The 18,630-nt window shown below is 36.9% G+C and overlaps 1 protein-coding gene across 5 annotated transcripts in view; it reads left to right on the plus strand.

Annotated features, from left to right (window-relative positions):
• Positions 1-12,784: 12,784 nt before the first annotated feature.
• Positions 12,785-18,630, plus strand: part of LOC120424891 (sodium/potassium/calcium exchanger Nckx30C) — a 214,792-nt gene continuing 208,946 nt past the window's right edge. For 3 of the 5 annotated variants that reach the window (XM_052707207.1, XM_052707208.1, XM_052707209.1), the window contains exon 1: positions 12,785-13,859. In XM_052707207.1, the coding sequence (XP_052563167.1) occupies positions 13,511-13,859 (349 nt within the window). In that variant the 5' untranslated portion in view covers positions 12,785-13,510. The remainder of the gene's footprint in view (positions 13,860-18,630) is intronic. The other 2 variants (XM_052707210.1, XM_052707211.1) reach the window with 1 other exon arrangement.

The raw sequence follows: 18,630 nt of genomic DNA on the forward strand, positions 1-18,630 counted from the left end.
CCGTCGAGGAAGAGAATCATCAGTTTACAGAACGATGCAAAATGAAGACTCGATTGAAAATATTTTTTTCTTGATACCCAGCTATGGGAGAGAATCATGGCAACGTCCATCAAACAAAAACAAACTAATGTCAAACACCCTTCAAAGCTTCGTTTCGCCAAGAAAAATGTCTATGCAAGCCATGAGAAAGTGAAATTATTGACAACCGGAAGAGATTTTTAAAGCAAACAGAATCCAAGGGACCGTCGAGGAAGAGATCCTTCAAGCAAGGGAAAATATCGAGGAATGAAGATAATTGAAGTATGCAGATTGAAGGGACTGAAGAATTCATCGATAGATGGAGAATTATTGAAATCGAGATGATCGACAGCCAGAGAGTCGACTGTATTACGCATTTCCCTTGTTATTTACCCATGCTCGGGAGCGTGACAACATCGTACAATTGGATCATTTTGATTTTTATACACAAAAGTGAAGAACTCTGCTCTCCTAGTAAGTTTTTGAAAAACCCTTTTCTACAGTTGTTTCTAAAAGGAAAAACGAAGATTTTGCTTCCTGGATCACCCAATTTCGTAAAATTTTGTTGAATTGAAAGGTAGGGGAGAGTGGGGAGACTTGATCCCAAGCCTGTATCTCGTCAGCATGTGGGTAAACAATTAGCTTTGTTCTGGAAAGTTGTGCGAAATTGACTAAAACTCATTGTAGAAAACAAAGAAAAAATAAATAAAAAATGTTTAGATTGAGTTACACACATTTTTCTAAGAAGTGCTGCAAAAAACTTCCAAGAGATCATTTTTATTTGTTTTGATAAGTATAGAAAACACTCAAAAATTATTTAAAAAAATATTTTATATACATGAATTGTTTGATAAACATATCAACTCCAAAACCCTTACGCATTTGACGTTAAATTTATCGTCATACTATTTTTACATTTTTTTTTAAATAGTGCGTTTAGGGAGACTTGATCCCTGCATTTTTACAGTCACTGGAATCAGCCTCAAGATGAAATAATTGGGCTGGGGTTTTGTACATAGTTTCCTTCAGTATAGTTGTACATAACTTACTGCAGTTTGAACCATTTTTCAAAAGTTTTGTGAACAAAAATTACCAGCTTTTGTAAACATGCTAAATTTTGGTCTAAAAAAGATAATTTTAAGTTTTTTAATATTTTGCATGCTAAACTTGTTATATTTTGAACACAAAAGTACAGGAAAAAAAAACTGTAACTTATAGAAAATTAAAAGTTTGGATGAAAAAGAAACATTTTGCTTAAGATTTCTTCAAAATGTTGAAAGGGGGATCAAATTACCCACGAAATGAAGCAATTGGGAAAATCTCTACTGACTAGTCAACTTCAATTAATTTGGGGTCGCTGAGCTCGAATATGACTCCTAGAATACTCCAAAGTATTCAGGGAATATGCTATCCAAGATGGCGGCCAATATGGCGGTTCTAGAATACTCGATATGTATTTTCTAAGAAATGTAACCGGCAATGAACAGGTCAAATTTAACTAAGGGTTGCAAACTCGTATATGACTCATAGAATATTCCAAAATACTCAGGGAATGTGCAATCCCAGATGGCGGCCAATATGGCGAAGTTAGAAATTTTAATTTCATTCCCAAAGTACTTATTTATTTATTTGTCACCATATTCGGCATTATGCCGCACAGACTGTTCTAAGGACTTTAGAATATTCTAATGCTTATATTCGAGTTCAGCATCCCCAAATTAATTAAATTTGACCTGTTGACTGCCTGTTACATTCTTGTATAAAAATTTCCAATATTCTAGGTTCGCCATCTTGGCCGCCATCTTGAACATCACATTTCCCGAATACTTTGAAGCATTTAAGAGGTCGTATCCGAGTTCAGCGATCCCAAATAAGTTAAATTTGACGAGTTGATTGAACTTAAAAATCCTTTCCATCTTGAATATCTCGCTTCCCTTTGAGACTTAGGAAAATCAACAGGCAAATTTTGATTCTGGAGGGTCGATTCGATTAGATCGATTAAAAACTGGCCTGTTACACGATTTGATTCTAGACACGAGAAATGAGCACCTTTTTTGAATTCGTGCCTAGACTAAAAAATTGGCGTGACGGGACAACGCAAACTTTCGTCAGTCGTAGCTCTGGTTCCTTTTGAGCAATTTTTGATTTCTAATAAGCATTTTAAAGGGTTTTTTGAGTACGAAGAGAATCCAAAATATGATGCAAATCCGATTTCACGAACCGTTGCAAACTAAAGAATTGTAATTTTTCGTGACGGGACAACTACCTACAGAATCTGCTTTTAGAGTGATTTAATATCTGCATTCCATCCATTAATTTGAGCAATTATTTAAAAAAGTTGGAAAAAATAAAATTTCTAGCGTTTATCCAGATTTTTAAGCGAAGATGGCGTTCGAATGGTGAACGCCCGAAATGTCAAAATCACGCAGTGGTACCAACATTACGAAACAACTAATGTTGGTGCTACTGCGCGATTTTGTCATTTCGGGCGTTCACCATTCGAACGCCATCTTCGCTTAAAAACCTGGATACATTTTACAACTTCTGCTCCCAGATATGCTTAGAATAGGAACTTTGGTGTGGAAATATGTTTTTTGTGTGGTTCAAATAGTTGGAAAACAGGGAAAATTATTAGAACCATCCAAAGTTCAATTTAAAAAAATGACTGCTTGGTAAACAAGCGCTAAGAATCGGTCAGCAACAGATTCAGAGCATTTAACTGCTCTAAAACATGCTGTCCCTATTCAGACTGTAGTCCCGATCTGCCCCAGTTGGCAGTATATTTTTTTTTGAAAAATTAAATCCAAAAATTGTTGATACTGGTGACCTTGAACCGCGATTCCACATGGAACGGTGTGTAACACAAACCAATGCAGTGTTATCAAACGACATGATTAATCTTAGAGTTAGTGTTTCTTGTGTGGGGCTTTTTCCTCAAATAAATTCGCGTTTAAATTTACTTGAAATAGTCACACATATGTGACGCACATTTATTTGCTTTACAGTGGAGGCAAAATATCGGAAAAACTATGGATGATATATAAGTCGAAATTGGGCTCCACTTTTCTTATAAATTTATTAAAAACCAAATATTTTGAAACACGAAATTTAAACCGGGTAATTCAATCAATACACAAAACGATTCAAAATGAGTGATCGAATCGATTTGACCTTTAATTAATCGGCATTTTATCCCCAACCCTAACCCAGTATTACATTTTTTTCCGTTAATGCACAACTTCCCAAAGTCTATCTTTAGCCCACAACTTTCACATTACTTAGCCAGTGGAGCCTTAAAGCCCGCATGGTATGGTATGTTAAAAGCCGCGTGTAGACATAACTCTTATCATTCGCCGTTCCATCCGTACTTTCTTGCTTCTTGAAGATAACATCAGCAGTAGGAGAATGTGCCGTGTCTTCATCGTTCACCTTTTGCTGGAAAACTTTGGCTTGTCTTGATGGTGCACACGTCCAGCACGGGGGCAGCCAAATGGGAGGGATAAGCTTTAACGAAATTCATCGTACACTTTAGCAGTGGCACCCCTTTATGGTTTTTTTTTTAAATGGTGAAGGTTTTTTTTTTAAATTAAGGTTTCAGTATGTTTTACTCTTTAAAATCTGACACATATTTATTTTACAATTGACCCATCAAAATGAAAATAAAAAACGAAACTAAAAGTTCTTGATATTTTAATTCTTAAAATCGCAATAACTCGTGATGGTTAGAAGCAAACAAATGCTTCAACATCAATTTTTTTTCAATTTTGTACACACATTTTTACACTTTAAAAAATACCCTAAAGTTACAAAAAAAAAAAAAAACAAAAAAAAATTAAATATTTTTTTTTGTTTCAGGTGAAAAAAGATGACCCTTCTTTTTTATTGTAGATTTGAAAAGTATATTAAGTTATCCTTAAAATAATAAGTTTCAAAATTGTTTAGTGTCAAGTAACGAAAATTGACGGAAATTTTAATGTATTTATTTTTCGAGGAAAATAAGTTATTTCTTCGGAATTCTGAGTATGATATAGAGTTATCTACGTGCGCATGTATTGCGTGTACGTACACGAAGGATTTTTAGGTAAAAATTTGTACCCGCCAGCAAAAACAAATGGTAAGCTAGTGTGCGTGAGATTGGGCTTAGATAGCTCTATTAAATTAGGCGTCCAACTTTACACAAAAGCTTCTTTGACACCAAATGTCCATATCATCACGATTTCAGGCTGCAAATTATTGAAAACGCTCTTTTGTTAAGAGATATCGAAAAATGGGCCGAGATCAGGGATCAAAATCACCCCTTAGGACAAAGTTTCACACAAATTATTTTCCAATTTCTTGTGAGTTGGCAGCTTACATTTCAAAAGAGTTAAAATATAATGAATATTTTCCCGATTGTTCAATTAAACAATGTTTTCACACAAAAAGCAATTTGAAAAAATCGTATTTTTAATTTATTTAAAAAACTAAAATCTCGCATACTTTTTCAAAAGGTCCTATGTACATAGTTAACCCATGGTGCATTGTTTGTTTTGAAAAAGTAATAAAGAAATAAAAATCTTACTCTATTTTTTGACTTCAGTTTTAATTTAAAATCTTATTTGCAATCGGCTGATTTTAAAGAGAATTGCTCTCCAGTAATTATTGATTTGAATTGCATTTATTTGTACACGTAATGTTTAATGTAGCGATTCCACGTTGAATCAGCAGGATACAAATCAAAAGATCTGTGATCCAGCTCATATTAAGTAATATTTTTAATTGTTCATTAAATTAAAGTGTCATGATTATCATAATTCCGCAAAATCAAAATTTTTCACCACGTATATTAATTTACAGGATGCTGAAAGGCGATTTAAAAAAAATATCGGATTTCGATACATTAATCAAATTTTAATAATCAATATTACTGGTTGGTTTGCAATAACGTCATGATTTGAAATCCGGACTCTTAGTAGCATATCATTTTTATTATAGCTGACAAAAAAACATGTAATAAGTTGGAAATGAAGAAGTATCATCAGGATGTAGTATTAACAGTCAGTTTTAAGAGAATGCATGCAAAATATGTCTTTTCTAACAATTTTTCATCAGAATTTGAAAATTAAAATGACTTGTTGTGCTTCGAATCCCGGACACTGATAAAAGCTGATTCGAAATCCGGACACTTTTGCTTCGGATTCCGGGCACTCGTTTTTGCTTATGAATCGCACAAATTTTGACTGAAATGTTAGTGAATGGCATTCTTTAGGTCTCAAATAAGCTGTTGACATCAAATCAATCGATATTTTATATAGAAATTAGCTTGAATTTAAGGAAATCAAAACCATAAATTTCTGCTTTGCCTTCCCGGTGCTTCGGACGCCTATGAAATATTTCACTTGAAATGTTTTGCATTTTTGGTAATCTTACACCCAAAGTTAAAGAACGAGAGGATAGTCTTCACGAAAAGAAACGTGAGGAAAGTGCTATTTTGCGAGAGTATAGTCCTCTAGCGTGTTCATTCGTTCATTGGAACAGTTCATCCTATTGAGTGGCTTATATGGACAAATGACCGCCACTTAGTCACCGAACCATGGTGGCCCATACGGCAAAGGCACGGTTCAATATGCCGAAGGTCTTGGGTTGGAGTCTCGGTACCGGTACTTTTTTTTTTTGATAGATGAACTTTTTTTAAAGATGTACCCATGAGTAAAGAACTCTCGATAGTTTCGCGATTTATCCTCTCAGTCCGCACACAGTAACATTTTACTACCGAATCGTGCTCTTTATCCTCTCGTATGCCGATGTCCAGTTCTGGGTGTATAATTTTATTTTATTTAATTGTTTCGACATTAGCTACAAATAACCCATTTTGTACATTTATAATGCGAACTTATATCCAAATAACTGATAAAACAGGATGAGGTGTCCGGGTTTCGAATCATGACGTTAGAAATAAAAATCTTACCATATTTTTTTTTTACTTTAGTTTTAAAATTAAAATCCATTTTGCATTTATCAAAGTTTGATCATCAATATAACCATGCGTCTCCAGCAAAATGTGTTGGAAGCTCACTTTCAATGGAACGTATGGTGATTCAACGCTAATTCGACGTTGTCGTGCTATCTTGTCGCACGTCGAGCATGCAACGTTTTGTTTGGCTGACCGTTTTGAGCATTGTCTCGAAGTTTGGTTGAATTTGGTTGCAGAGTCCCGAGTTATGCCTACAAATGTTTACAGTAGCCAGGCATGTATGTATGTCTAACACGTTCTGACCGCACTTACATAAATTTTCAGGGTGTGTCAAGAAAGCACGACAAGACTGAAACTTTTTTCGTATTCGTATTCGTGACATCATTGCAAGAAGTTTTTTTTGTCGGTTTTTATTGAATATCTCAGGATTAAAATCGAATTTTAAGGATCTATGAAGATCAAAAGTGAGACGTTCCTAACTCAATTTGGCCCATAATGCACGTGTGACAAGATAGCACGACAACGACAAATTGCTGCAACGATACCGATTGTTTTCTTCTAAATGGTCTAAGGATTCATCTTGAATATAGTTTAAATTTTTGAATAAGTTTCTTCATCTTCAAAATGTATTTGGTATCTATTTTTTCAAATCCTGCATTAGAACCCTAATCCTCCTTTATTCATCCTCCAATAGACAGCGCCACTGCTCTTCATTCTCGGCCCACATCCGATCCGCGATAAGTTTTTGTTTATACAGTGAAGCAAAGGAACCTTCCTGCCGCACCGACCGTCCGTGCTGCCAGCATGCCAGGAAGGTTGTTCCACTTTTAGATTTGCTCCGCCGTCTCTTATCTCTCATTTGGAAAATTCACGAGCGCTTTTCCCGTTTTCCAGATCTGTTGGCTGGCTCTCTTCTGCTTCGCACCCATACAGATATCTCTCCCCATGTTCCTCGTTATCAAAGCACTAAATCGAGAAAGAAAGCTCTTCTCTCGATGTTGTGGTGTGTTTTGGAAACACTGTTTTTTTGTACTCTTCTTTCTGCTCTCCCTTTTTTGAGTATTCGGTGAGTGCGCAAGCTTTTTCTGCATTCCAGCTCTCGAAGGACCTTCCGCTCGTTCACGGGAGTGTGTTATCAGTGGTTGTGAGGACGACGATCTGCGGGCATGCGCCAAACGGCACACACCGAACGGTTGGTTGGGTGGCAAGGAGAGCTTTTACTATTACGAGAGGGGGACGAGAGAGGGTACTCCATGTTCTTTTCGCAAAAAAAGGCACTCTGCAAAAAGGCCGAAAGACTCGAACTGACTTTTGCGGAAAGTCTAACCAGGCCAGGACGCTTTTCGGCACAGCAATGACAACAATCTGCTCGAGGATGGTGGTTTATAAGGACAACTTTCCTGCTCTCTTTCTCTTCCTCTCTCGCTCTCTCTCTCTTTTGTTGGTTGGCAAGGACAAGCAAAAGCTCGCGCGCCCTGGTGGCCATGTTGCGGTCACATGGGCACATCAAGGTACGAGGGCAATCGCTGGAAAGGGGGACTTTTGTGTCTGTGGTTGTTGTTGTTGTTGGTGGTACTACACTCACATTCCTTATGGAAGAAAGAATGGCATGCGATCGGTAATCATGTGTTTTGAAGTGTGGTAAGTGTGTGTAGATTTTGGAGATAACATTGAATGCTTAGCCTTTCTCCATTTGTGTGGAAGTAAAAGCTTGTGTTTTACACCTACACAATACACTTTTAATTTATAAAAAAAAGTTTTCTGTTTCATGCTTCTCTCAGTAGAAATTGATAACAGTTTAATAGTATGAAATTTTCTTGGAAATTTTGTGATATTTTACAGTATTTTTAATGGTAATTTATATTCAACCATATGTCTGAAATGCAAATCTGTTAAACAAACTCGTACGGTATTCCAGTATAACGCTTTGTATCCGGTTAAGGAAGGAAGACGTTTTGATACTATATTCAATGATTCCTTACTATTTGAGAAGGTTTTGGTAGTAAATATAATAGCATGAAAAATCATACAAACATCAAAAAATATAGTGTTTTGAAACAGGAATTATGGCAGCTATCCATTTCAATTATAATTACGTGACAATTTTCACAAAACTACGTACTTTTCCTGTTTTTTGAAAATGCCATATTTTTTCTCTAAAAAACCTCAAAATAATTGAGTAGCAAACGATCGGGGTTTTTTTTGTACATTTCGAATGTAACACTATTTATTTATTGAAAATACTCATAGTTTTCACAAAACTACGTATTTTGAAAAAAATACTCAACATTTCAGTTTTTCACAACATGGGTATCAAATAATCGGAATATTTTCATACATTTCGAATGTAATAACCACATTTTTGGAAAATACTAAAAAAAATCACATAACTAAAAATTAAAAAAATACTAAACTAAAAATTTCAGTTTTTCACAATATAAAAATAATAACTGAAAATTTGAGCATTTTGTCGAAAAAACGTAGTTTTGTGAAAATTTTCAAAATACAGGAAAATACGTTTTTTTCTGAAAATTTTCAGGTCATTTTCATTGCAATGGATAGCTGCCATCATTCCGATTACAAACCACTGTAATTGTTTGATGTTTGCATGATTTTTCATACGATTATAGCCAATGTCTCCCATACAGCCAAACTCCCATAAGCTTGTGCTTCAGTTAAGCACTGGACCGTGCTTAACCGAGGCAGCTGAACGAATCAAAACTGGGGCATGACTGTAACTGTATTACCGTCATCTGGGGTGAATTGGGACAGCTAATTTAACATTGTTTTTCTTAATACAGTCGACTCTCTGGTTGTCAATATCCAAGAGACCTTCGAGGAAGAGAATCATCAGTTTACAGAACGATGCAAAATGAAACTCGATTGAAAATATTGTTTTATTCCCCCCCCCCCCCCCCCCCTAAAGTGTCCACGTGGTTTATGGATGGTCCCATACCCAGCTATGGGAGAGAACCATGGCAACGTCCAGCAAACAAAAACAAACTAATGTCAAACACCCTTCAAAGCTTCGTTTTGCAAAGAAAAATGTCTATGCAAGCCATGAGAAAGTGAAATTATTGACAACCGGAAGAGATTTTTAAAGCAAAAAGAATCCAAGGGACCGTCGAGGAAGAGATCCTTCAAGCAAGAGAAAATATCGAGGAATGAAGAGAATTGAAGTATGCAGATTGAAGGGATCGAAGGGATTCATCGAAATATGGAGCAATATTGATATCGAGAAGATCGACAGCCAGAGAGTCTGTATTTCGATATCTTTGCTTGGTTAGAACGCACACAGAAAAACAAAATTAGTCCATCGATTACTCTATTTGAAGCTTTTAAGTACTCTGAAAACTGCTGTTTCCATGTAAACTGTAGTTCCGATTTGCCCCAGTTGACGGTATTTTTTAACCCTTTTTATTCTTCACACAGTATATGTCACCTGTTTAGTGTTTCTCTAATTTTTTTTTATTGATTGTTTAGTTTTTTGTGTGCTTTTATTTAAATTTATTTTGCTATATATTTTGGAAATTTACAGCTTTCAATATTATACTCTTGCCAATTTGTTTTATAGTTTACTAGTTACAATGAATAAATTTAAACTAGAATAGCGGGTATAGTATAAATAACTCTACAACTTTCAAAAAATAAAACATAATGAAAAAGCAGAAACGTTCTAAAAGCTAAACTTAAAAAGAAAGGGTCATAAAAGCAAGTCAAACGCATCGTTCTCTGAAAATCACAGTATCATATAATATCATTTAATATCATGATAATAATACAATAAAATAACAGGCCATAATATCAAAATTGATCCGTAAATTCTTAAAAACAAGCATAAATGAAAAAAATAAAATGCAAGTTTCATTGAAATAAGAGCATTTAAAATAGCATTTGTTCAACTGCCTATATATTAAAATTAGCTCAAATTTAATGAAAAGAGAAATAACATCGTTGCAAAGCAAGTCTTCAGTGAAAATTTAACGATTCTGATAAAATATTGATTTTGCTTGTATTCCATGATTTTTCAAATAAGAAATTTAAAAATATTGCGTATTATGATGAATCAAATAAATTTTAATAATTTGTTTAACCAAAAACATCAGAGATGAAAAAACTAACACAGGTCAAAAGTTGCCTTAGATATACAAGGTGTCAAGACACGTGATACCAACTAAACAATTTTATTTTGAAACTCATACATTCTTCTTTATGAATAAAGTGAAAAGGCGAGAAGAGGTGAGGTATTCTCCACTCAAAATTCGAAGGAACTTATGATGCCTATATTTTAATTTTTACTAAAAACCGAACTACTTTTTTTCCTAATTTTTTAAAATTTTTAGTTTTTATCATCAAATTTGATTTCTGTGACGCAATTCCAATAATATTTGAGCAGTTGATTGCCTATCCAGGTTTTTAAGCGAAGATGGCGTTTGAATGGTAAACGTCCGAAATGTCAAAATCACGCAGTGGTACCAATATTCCGAAAAAAGTGTGCCATGGCATGACAGCCACATTTGTCTTCTAATGTTGGTGCTACTGCGCCATTTTGACATTTCGGATGTTCGCCATTCAAACGCCATCTTCGCTTAAAAACCTGGATAGGCCCCCAAAACCAAAGCTAAAAACTCTATTCGCCACCTACATTCGAGTAGAAGAACTTTGGTGCAAGGTTACGTTTACGTTTTTGCGCGATAAGTGCAAAGGGGAGTGAAAACTATTCTAAGGTTTTTTAAAAGAAAATGGATCTTTTGGAATAAAATAAAGTTAACAGGAGGCAAGAAATAAAAAGTTCTATCGACTGACTTTTTGATTTTTTTGCTAAGTTGCCTTTTTCATTGAAAATTCTGAGATCCGGATTGAAAACGCGAGAATGAGGTTAGATTGCTAATTTTGAAAATCAATCCAATTATAATTTTTCAGGCAGATCTTTGCTTTTATGGTAGAAGTGACTTTAAACCATATTTGTCCACTTGAATAATCTACATTCTCAATTGATTAGTTAGGTTTTGGTTGATTAAAACATTCCCTTATTTTGAATCAGATAATGAACAGGTTAAATCGGCCATCACAAAAATATTTTCGTTTATATCAATTAAGCTATTTATTTCTTACCTGAAAATGGTATAATTTGCTATTAATGTCGATTTTATGATGAAATAAAACAATTTCAAATTTCAAACCAACTTACTCGCTGTAGGTTATAATGAAAACATCACCCCAAGTTTCAGCGCCCTCTAGTGGGGGGTAATGTTGACGTTTGATTGCCTATAGAATTTCTTCATTTTTTCAATATGGTCCTTAAAACAAATGTGAACATTGAGTGTATCCCGCTTACTTTGATGGACAGGACATAGACATAATGTGTAAAAGGGATTTATCAATGCTTACATTTGTTTATAGGACCGAATAAAAAAACATTTTTTTTTTCGTGATACGATTATCCAAAGTAATCCGGATAGTCGAGTCTTGACTATAAACACCTACAAGATCTAAAGTTGAACCAGAGAAATAAACACAATTGAACTTTTAAAATTTTTAGTGAACATTACCTTCAAAACTCTTCCACTACAGCTATAATGTTTGAAACGTGATCAGATCTTTACACAATTTTATTCATATTGTGTTGTGAAACAATTTCGCTATGCAGCCGAGATAACTGCATTAATTGAAAAAGAATCCGGTACAACCAAGTTTATCGCTACAATGCAATATGTCACGTTGGGTATTTGCTTTTTAAATCAACTTGCATAACTTGAACGTTCTCGGTCAACCTTGATTCACATACCAATAAACTGTATCAAGATCACGAACTTCGACGAGATGCTTCATGGTTTATAATTGATAGAGCAATATTCAAGACTAGGCATCTTTGTCTTGAATATTTATAAACATATTAATATTGGTTTATTTTAGTTTGGAACGCCGACAAAAAACTTGAACCCTGTAAAATTAAGAATGCAGCAAATATTTGTGCTAATCAATTACTCTATGTGGTGTGATCATCGTTCAACTCAAGTAAATATCGGCCAAAGCCCAGAGTGTGTCGTCTGGTGTGACGTGCCGTGCCATGTATCGTATAAAAATAAACAAATATACTACATTGCTATCGTATACCATTCGGTCGGTTCATCGTCATCGCCGCCGCTATCATGCAAAGGTCAATTTCTCCAATTAGTTTGTTTCATCTGACGCAACGCTCCTCTCGCTCTCAACTGACGATCAATTGAACGGTTGTTGTTTTCTGTGATGTGGGTTTTGTTGTTTTGGTTCCTGAACGCGAGTGTTATGTTTTTCAATTTTTTAAATTTATTTTTTTGATCAAAATTTAAGCACGGTTTGTTACAATACAACAATTAAATAATTTAATTATTAAAGGCATGCAATTTAATTATGCAGCACGCACTCTTGTCGTCGTGTGCGCACCAACACACGAGGAGTTGAATAATTGAAAGCATACCACACTTGGATGTGGGATGACAACTCCCCCTCCCTTCCACCTAACAATGAGATCATATTTTTGGGGGAGACCCATTCTTAACACGCACCCCATCTCTCACTGTGTGTGTTCGTGCGCGTAAATTTGGACCGGAAAAGCGTGGCGCGGCCACCCGGTTATTACCACACTACCACGTGTGCGGCGACGGAAAAGCTCCGGTCGCTGCGGAAAGCTTTCGGCGCGGCGCAAGCTGCGATCGACTCCGTGAGAGTGCGGGAGAGAAAAGCGATTGTGTGTGTTTGTGTTGGGTGAGAGTGGGAGAATGAGAGAGGATAGCTTTGTGGCCCCCGTCGAGGAGCTTTCGTTGGGGTTTTGCTGAACAGCTCGGCAGTTCGTGCGCGTCCATTGCGATAACAATACCTCGGTTATCCCTGTAAATAACTACTAACTAGTACGGTTTTTTAAGATAATAACACACAAATTTTTGGGGCCTGCTGCAGGAGAAAACAAGAGGGCGGCGTGAGCTGTGTGTCTGTACGTGCGGGGGCATGTTGCAAAAGGGCGGCCGCGGCCAAACGTTAGTCGTGTTCAGCTCCCAGGAGGGATAGAAGTTATACATATATTAGTGCACTGTTATTGGTGGGATTGGCCCGGAGTGTGGAGCCACGCGCGGGGTTGTCCCCTGTTTTAGGGTTCGTTTTTTGTCCCTGCACAAGGGATATGGCAGTGGATTTTTGAGCACACACAGAGTACCTTAGAGTTTATCGTTGACAAGTGACAAGTGGCAAGGAAAAAGGCTACCCCCGGGGACACCCGATTCCCAGCGTGTTGAACATTCCGGATTGTCCGGAGCACACTCTTCGTGCGGGGAAGAGTAGTGTGTGGTGAAGTAGAAGGAAGAGGAAAAAGGCCTGCACGGATCTAGGAAAAAAAAGGGCCAGCCACTGAGCTCTCCCAGAGACACGGGGCCGAGCCGTAGACGCGCCAGCGAGAGCGAAAAAATGTCATCCAGACGTTATCCTTGATAGACGAAACCGCTCCTTTTTTAAAAAGGTGACTTTTTAAAAAAAGGACGCGAAACGGAGCCACCAGCCAGCACCATGCGGGAGTCCTGCTGTCGCAACACTATTATTACTACTATTACTACTACAACTACCAGGAGCCGGAGACGGCGGGGCACCACCATGGCCAGCGGCAGCAGTAGCGGCACCGCCATGGCCCGGATAGCGGCAGCTATCAGCGGCCACAGCAGTAGCGGCGGTGCCAGTGCTGCCAGTTCCTCCCTCCGACGACGCGCTGGCCACAGCCGCCGGATACTCCCGTTCGCACTGATGGGGCTCCTGATCGGCTCCTTTTGGCTGCCATCGAACCTAGTTAACGCCGTGGACTCGCTGGACGCTTCATACTATGACCAAAACTCTACCGGATCAACTCTACTATCGACAAATGGTAATTCCCTTCTCTTTAACAATCAAATATGCGCCCCTTTTCGCAGTGAAGAATTTTGGACCGCTTCCAAAACTCGGATTCGCTCCCGGTTTCCCGATTTTCTCTCCCGCTCACACGCGCCGTTTTGGGGGGCCCTCAGTGACCTGATTTATTCCGGCGGTCCCCCTTCGACAAAAAAAATCTTGAGAGAGTGAGCGGAACTCCTAGAAATGAATCTAGTGCAGTGCTACAACTCAGAGTGTGTGACTGACTAAAAAAACACAATTACATAAAGTGCCAATAATTATATGCTTCCTTGTTATGCTACTTCGGGGAAATCCGTCGTCGACCCAAAGAATCCGATTGCACATTAAACAGTTCCTTTCAACCCTTACAAGGCATTAGTAGAAATTTCGTCAATTTTCCCCACGACTTGGTAGATTGCTAATCGATATTTTGACTGCTCGCAGGATGCCAGAGTCCCCGAATGAAGAAGGACATTCTAGCGCCCCTTTTCCTCCAAACTATGTTTTTGGGGACATCCAGCGTCCTGGGACTACGGCTTCAAACTCTCTCTCTCTAGTCATTTTCACGTGTAGTTGTGAGCGCTCCCCCATCATTCATCAAAACGTCAGATTAGCCGTGCTGGACGCCAACTACAGTCGGAATCCGTAAGCGCCCGTCCAAACGCCCCACCAAGCGCCCCTTTCATCATTTCAAGCACAAAAATCGAAAATCACTGTGTCTTTTCACAACAATACCGATTATATAACCTCCTAGAAAGGAACCGACCGATTTTTTTCGGCGAGAGCGAGAGTGTTGTGAGGTAGCAGGCAAAATCAAGGCCACGCAACCATCCAATCAACCCCCACCCCACCCCCACCTTACTCCCTTTCAAGTGGTTAGACCCTTGTGGTTCCCACGCAGCAGCAGCGGTCGTTCGATGGGTTTGGTGACCCAGCGCGGTCAATGGACTCTCCTCTCGGCGGCCCATCAATCTCCCAAAGCGGCGGAGCGCTCGCAGGTGTGCCCCGTCCCCAAAACACATTCGACGAAGAAAATTAACATAACGAAAGTCTTGGAAATAGGAAAATCAGTTTTCCTTGGCGGTCGGCCGTGTGCCACACGGCGAATATTGATTATCACTAGAGGTTCCCCACCCCAACGTGCGCGACGCCCTTGGAAACGTACCGACACCGCCGCAAACATCCACTTTGACGCCTACGCGCGTTCGTCCGCTGCTGCTGTAAGGGGTTTGTCCGTTCTGGGTGATGGAGCGGGTGACGAGCTGCCCGAAATGTCTATCACCTGGGTACCTCGGACGGTTTTGACATTGAACGTTGAGGGGGCTCGTGTGTGGAAATTTGGGAACGTGTGAGGGAAAAACATGAAAAATTAGATAGAAAGCTTGCGATGGGAACTCGCTAAGTCAAACGATGAATGATTTTGGAGTATAAAGCTTGATCATTAACGATTTGAAAACGATGTGCAAACATGACACTCACATGGCAGTACAACGTGTTATCAGATAGGCAAAAATAAATATAATTGATTACTATCTATTAATTGAATAATATTTTGGAAATGTCCAATACTCCCGATGAGTCATAAACAATATGTATTATATCCAAGGTAGCAATGAACCTATTTCATTATATCGTTTTTCACTGTAGCAATTTTTTTCAACTAAGAAAGTGTAATGGTGTGATAAACACAAAGAAGAAAATTTTGCAAATTGTTGCATATCATCTACAACTTAGAGATATTTTTTTAAAATCTGTTTCTGTTCTGTTAATTTCTTTTGATTTAATTGTTTTGATCTTGGTCTTAAATATAAATAGTCTGATCGATAAAATAAAATAATGTTCTTTTTTTGTGAATTTTAAAAGGTTGCATCTTTTCACATACTGTCTAAATTTGTTGTTGGCTTTGACCACAATTTGATATTAATTTGATTTCTGCAGCCATAGCTATTCTACTAACTAATTTTGTTCGCACTTTGTAAGAAAAATTTCAAGACAGTAGGGTGACAAGGAAAATTGTTTTTTTTTTCAAAATCTTCAGAGAAACCCTCGATTCTTTAGGCAATAATGAGTAACTGTGTCAATTTTGAGCCAAATCGGTTAAGGTTTATGAGTCACTTTTGATCGTTGAAGTAGTAGTATGGGAAAAATCGCAAAAACGTATGAGGAAAAACATCGCATCAGAATTTTGCCGACATGTGGCGCAGGTCTCGCCCAAAATTGTCAACTCGGATCTTCTTGCACACTTCGAAAAAGTTGTAGGAAATAGCTTGCCACTTGCTGCCAACATTTGAAAACTATATTTTTCCCCATACATTTATACGAATTGTCCATTCAATTCAAACCATTCCATTCAAAACATCGACGATCAACGAGCAATCCCTAAACCTTAAGAGACCATCCATAAACAACGTAGACACTTTTTTGAAATATTAGACCCACCCCTCCCCTCCTCGTGGGTGATTTACATACAAAACAATATTTTTTGTGTGTGGAGCGGAGACAATCGCTGAACCCCCTCCCCCCAAGTGTCCTCGTGGTTTATGGATGGTCTCCAACCGAATTGGCTCAAAATTTGCGTAGTTACTTATTTTTGCATAAAGAATAGAACCAGCTTAAGATTTTCCAAAACTTTCATTTTTTCTAGTCACCCTAGTGATTACTGAAAAAATATTGTAAAAACCTATTTTGTCGTAAAATGCATGGTGTTTATGTTCAATTAATGTACCGAGTTCCGAGAATAATATTACTTATGTTCAACATAAACTTTGAAAAATGTTTGCAGCGGCCTTATGTTTTTTATCATTTTTTTTTCAAAACATCATCGAATCCATGAAAAAAAATTATACATTAGCGTCTTAACCGATCTGTGGTCCAACATTTGGTAAAACGCTGAAAAAGTCTTTACTTAATTAAAAACTTATGAATAACCATTTTAAAATACTTTCTCAATAGTTAATATTTCGTTTTACAGGTGTTTTCAATAAAAAATTAAATTTCAGTCATGATTAGAAGTCTAATCAACAGATAATAATTTGAAATCTATTTTCCTAGGTTTATGATTTTCTATGCGGGAATTCACCAAAAATTCAAAATACTTATTATAGAAGTCCAAAAATGTTAGATATGGTATCTAACATTTTTGGCCTTATATAATAAATATTTTGAATTTTTGGTGAATTTCCGCATAGAGAATCAATACTTAAATAACTTGGTTACTAATGACTGAGCTTGTGTAAAATGAATTTTACGTATAGTTTCATTCAAATGTTGAAACCAAGTCTTAATATTAAAAATGTTTAGAGCGTCCAATTTCCCGGGGTTACAGAATTCCTGGGAAACGGAAAATTTTCAACAAATTTCCCGGAAAATTCCGGGAATTCCCGGGAAATTTTAAATTTATCAAAAATTGTTCTGATCCTGGTTAACAATGGTCAAAATAAGTGTTAGGTTTAATTATTGCTTTGGCTGGTTGTAAAAAAAACATACAACTTCAAGAAAATATATAAACATTCTAAATATCTGTCTTTCAATTCGTTCAAAATATCAAAACATAATGATAAGTATATTGAATTGATAAGAAGTAGCTAGGTATATTTTTTTAAATCAAAGTGTTTGGAAAGTGAGTAAAATGAATCCACGCTCCAAAGCGATAAAATAGCTTTTGAATACGTCTCTGTGACCAGTTTGGTAAAGTATAAAATTGATAGATTAAATGAAAAAAATCATACAGCAATTTTGTTTTTCATGGCAAAACATTGAAATGAAAAAATAATAATAAAGAAAATATGTTTTACATGGCAAATAATTTATCCAGAACGAATCTAACTGGTTTAATCTCATGAATTAATCGATAAGCATTGAATTTACTTTAAAAATCTGCTATTCACTTAAAATACAATTTTTATGTAATCACAACTCAATGTTTTCAAATGTTTGGAGCGAGTATTTGAAATATGTTTGCATTTTTTTGGGCACTTTGTATATAATACGAATTAGTTTTGCCTTCCTCACCTCAATGAGGAAAGTCACTCGAAAAATGAACTTCTTTATTAGACCTCGTAGACCCACCTTCACGTATACCTATCGACTCAGAATCAAATTCTGAACAAATGTCTGCGCGTGTGTCTGGATGTGAGTCCGTGCACCGAAAAATATGCACACGATAATCTCCGGACTGGCTGAACCAATTTCAACCGTTTTGGTCTCATTCGATCCGTCTTGAGGTCCCACAAGACCCTAGTTGATATTATGAAGTTTAGTAAAGTACTTCAAAAGTTATGCAAAAAAAATGGTTTCAAATAAAGTCCGAAAGATTGTAAAAAGTGTGGTTTTTGTTAGAAAGCCCGTCATGCTATACATTTTGAAAAAGGTATTTAAATGATCTTTCCAACGAGCCCAAAACGTTGAAGATCTGAAAATTCTATCAAAAGTTATAATCACTTAAGGGTTATTTATGCACTTTTTGGAGGCCGGATCTCAAATATTTTGATGAAAACGTTATCCGGATCCACCATGCGACCTGTCTTTGTATAAGTAATCAAAAGACTTTTCCAATGAGCCTAACACGTTGAAGATCTGACAACCCTATCAAAAGTTATAAGCACTTAAGTGTTATTTATACACTTTGTTAGGCCGGATCTCAGATATTTTGATAAAAATAAGTCTTATTTATACTCTTTTTTGAGGCTCTGTAGTGTATTAACTTTATGAATGCAAGGAAGGCACCTCCCACCTAAAGGTGGGTTAAGCAACGTTTTTTTTTATTA

The sequence above is a fragment of the Culex pipiens genome, chromosome 2 (genome assembly GCF_016801865.2).
Source record: "Culex pipiens pallens isolate TS chromosome 2, TS_CPP_V2, whole genome shotgun sequence".
Taxonomy (NCBI): domain Eukaryota; kingdom Metazoa; phylum Arthropoda; class Insecta; order Diptera; family Culicidae; genus Culex; species Culex pipiens.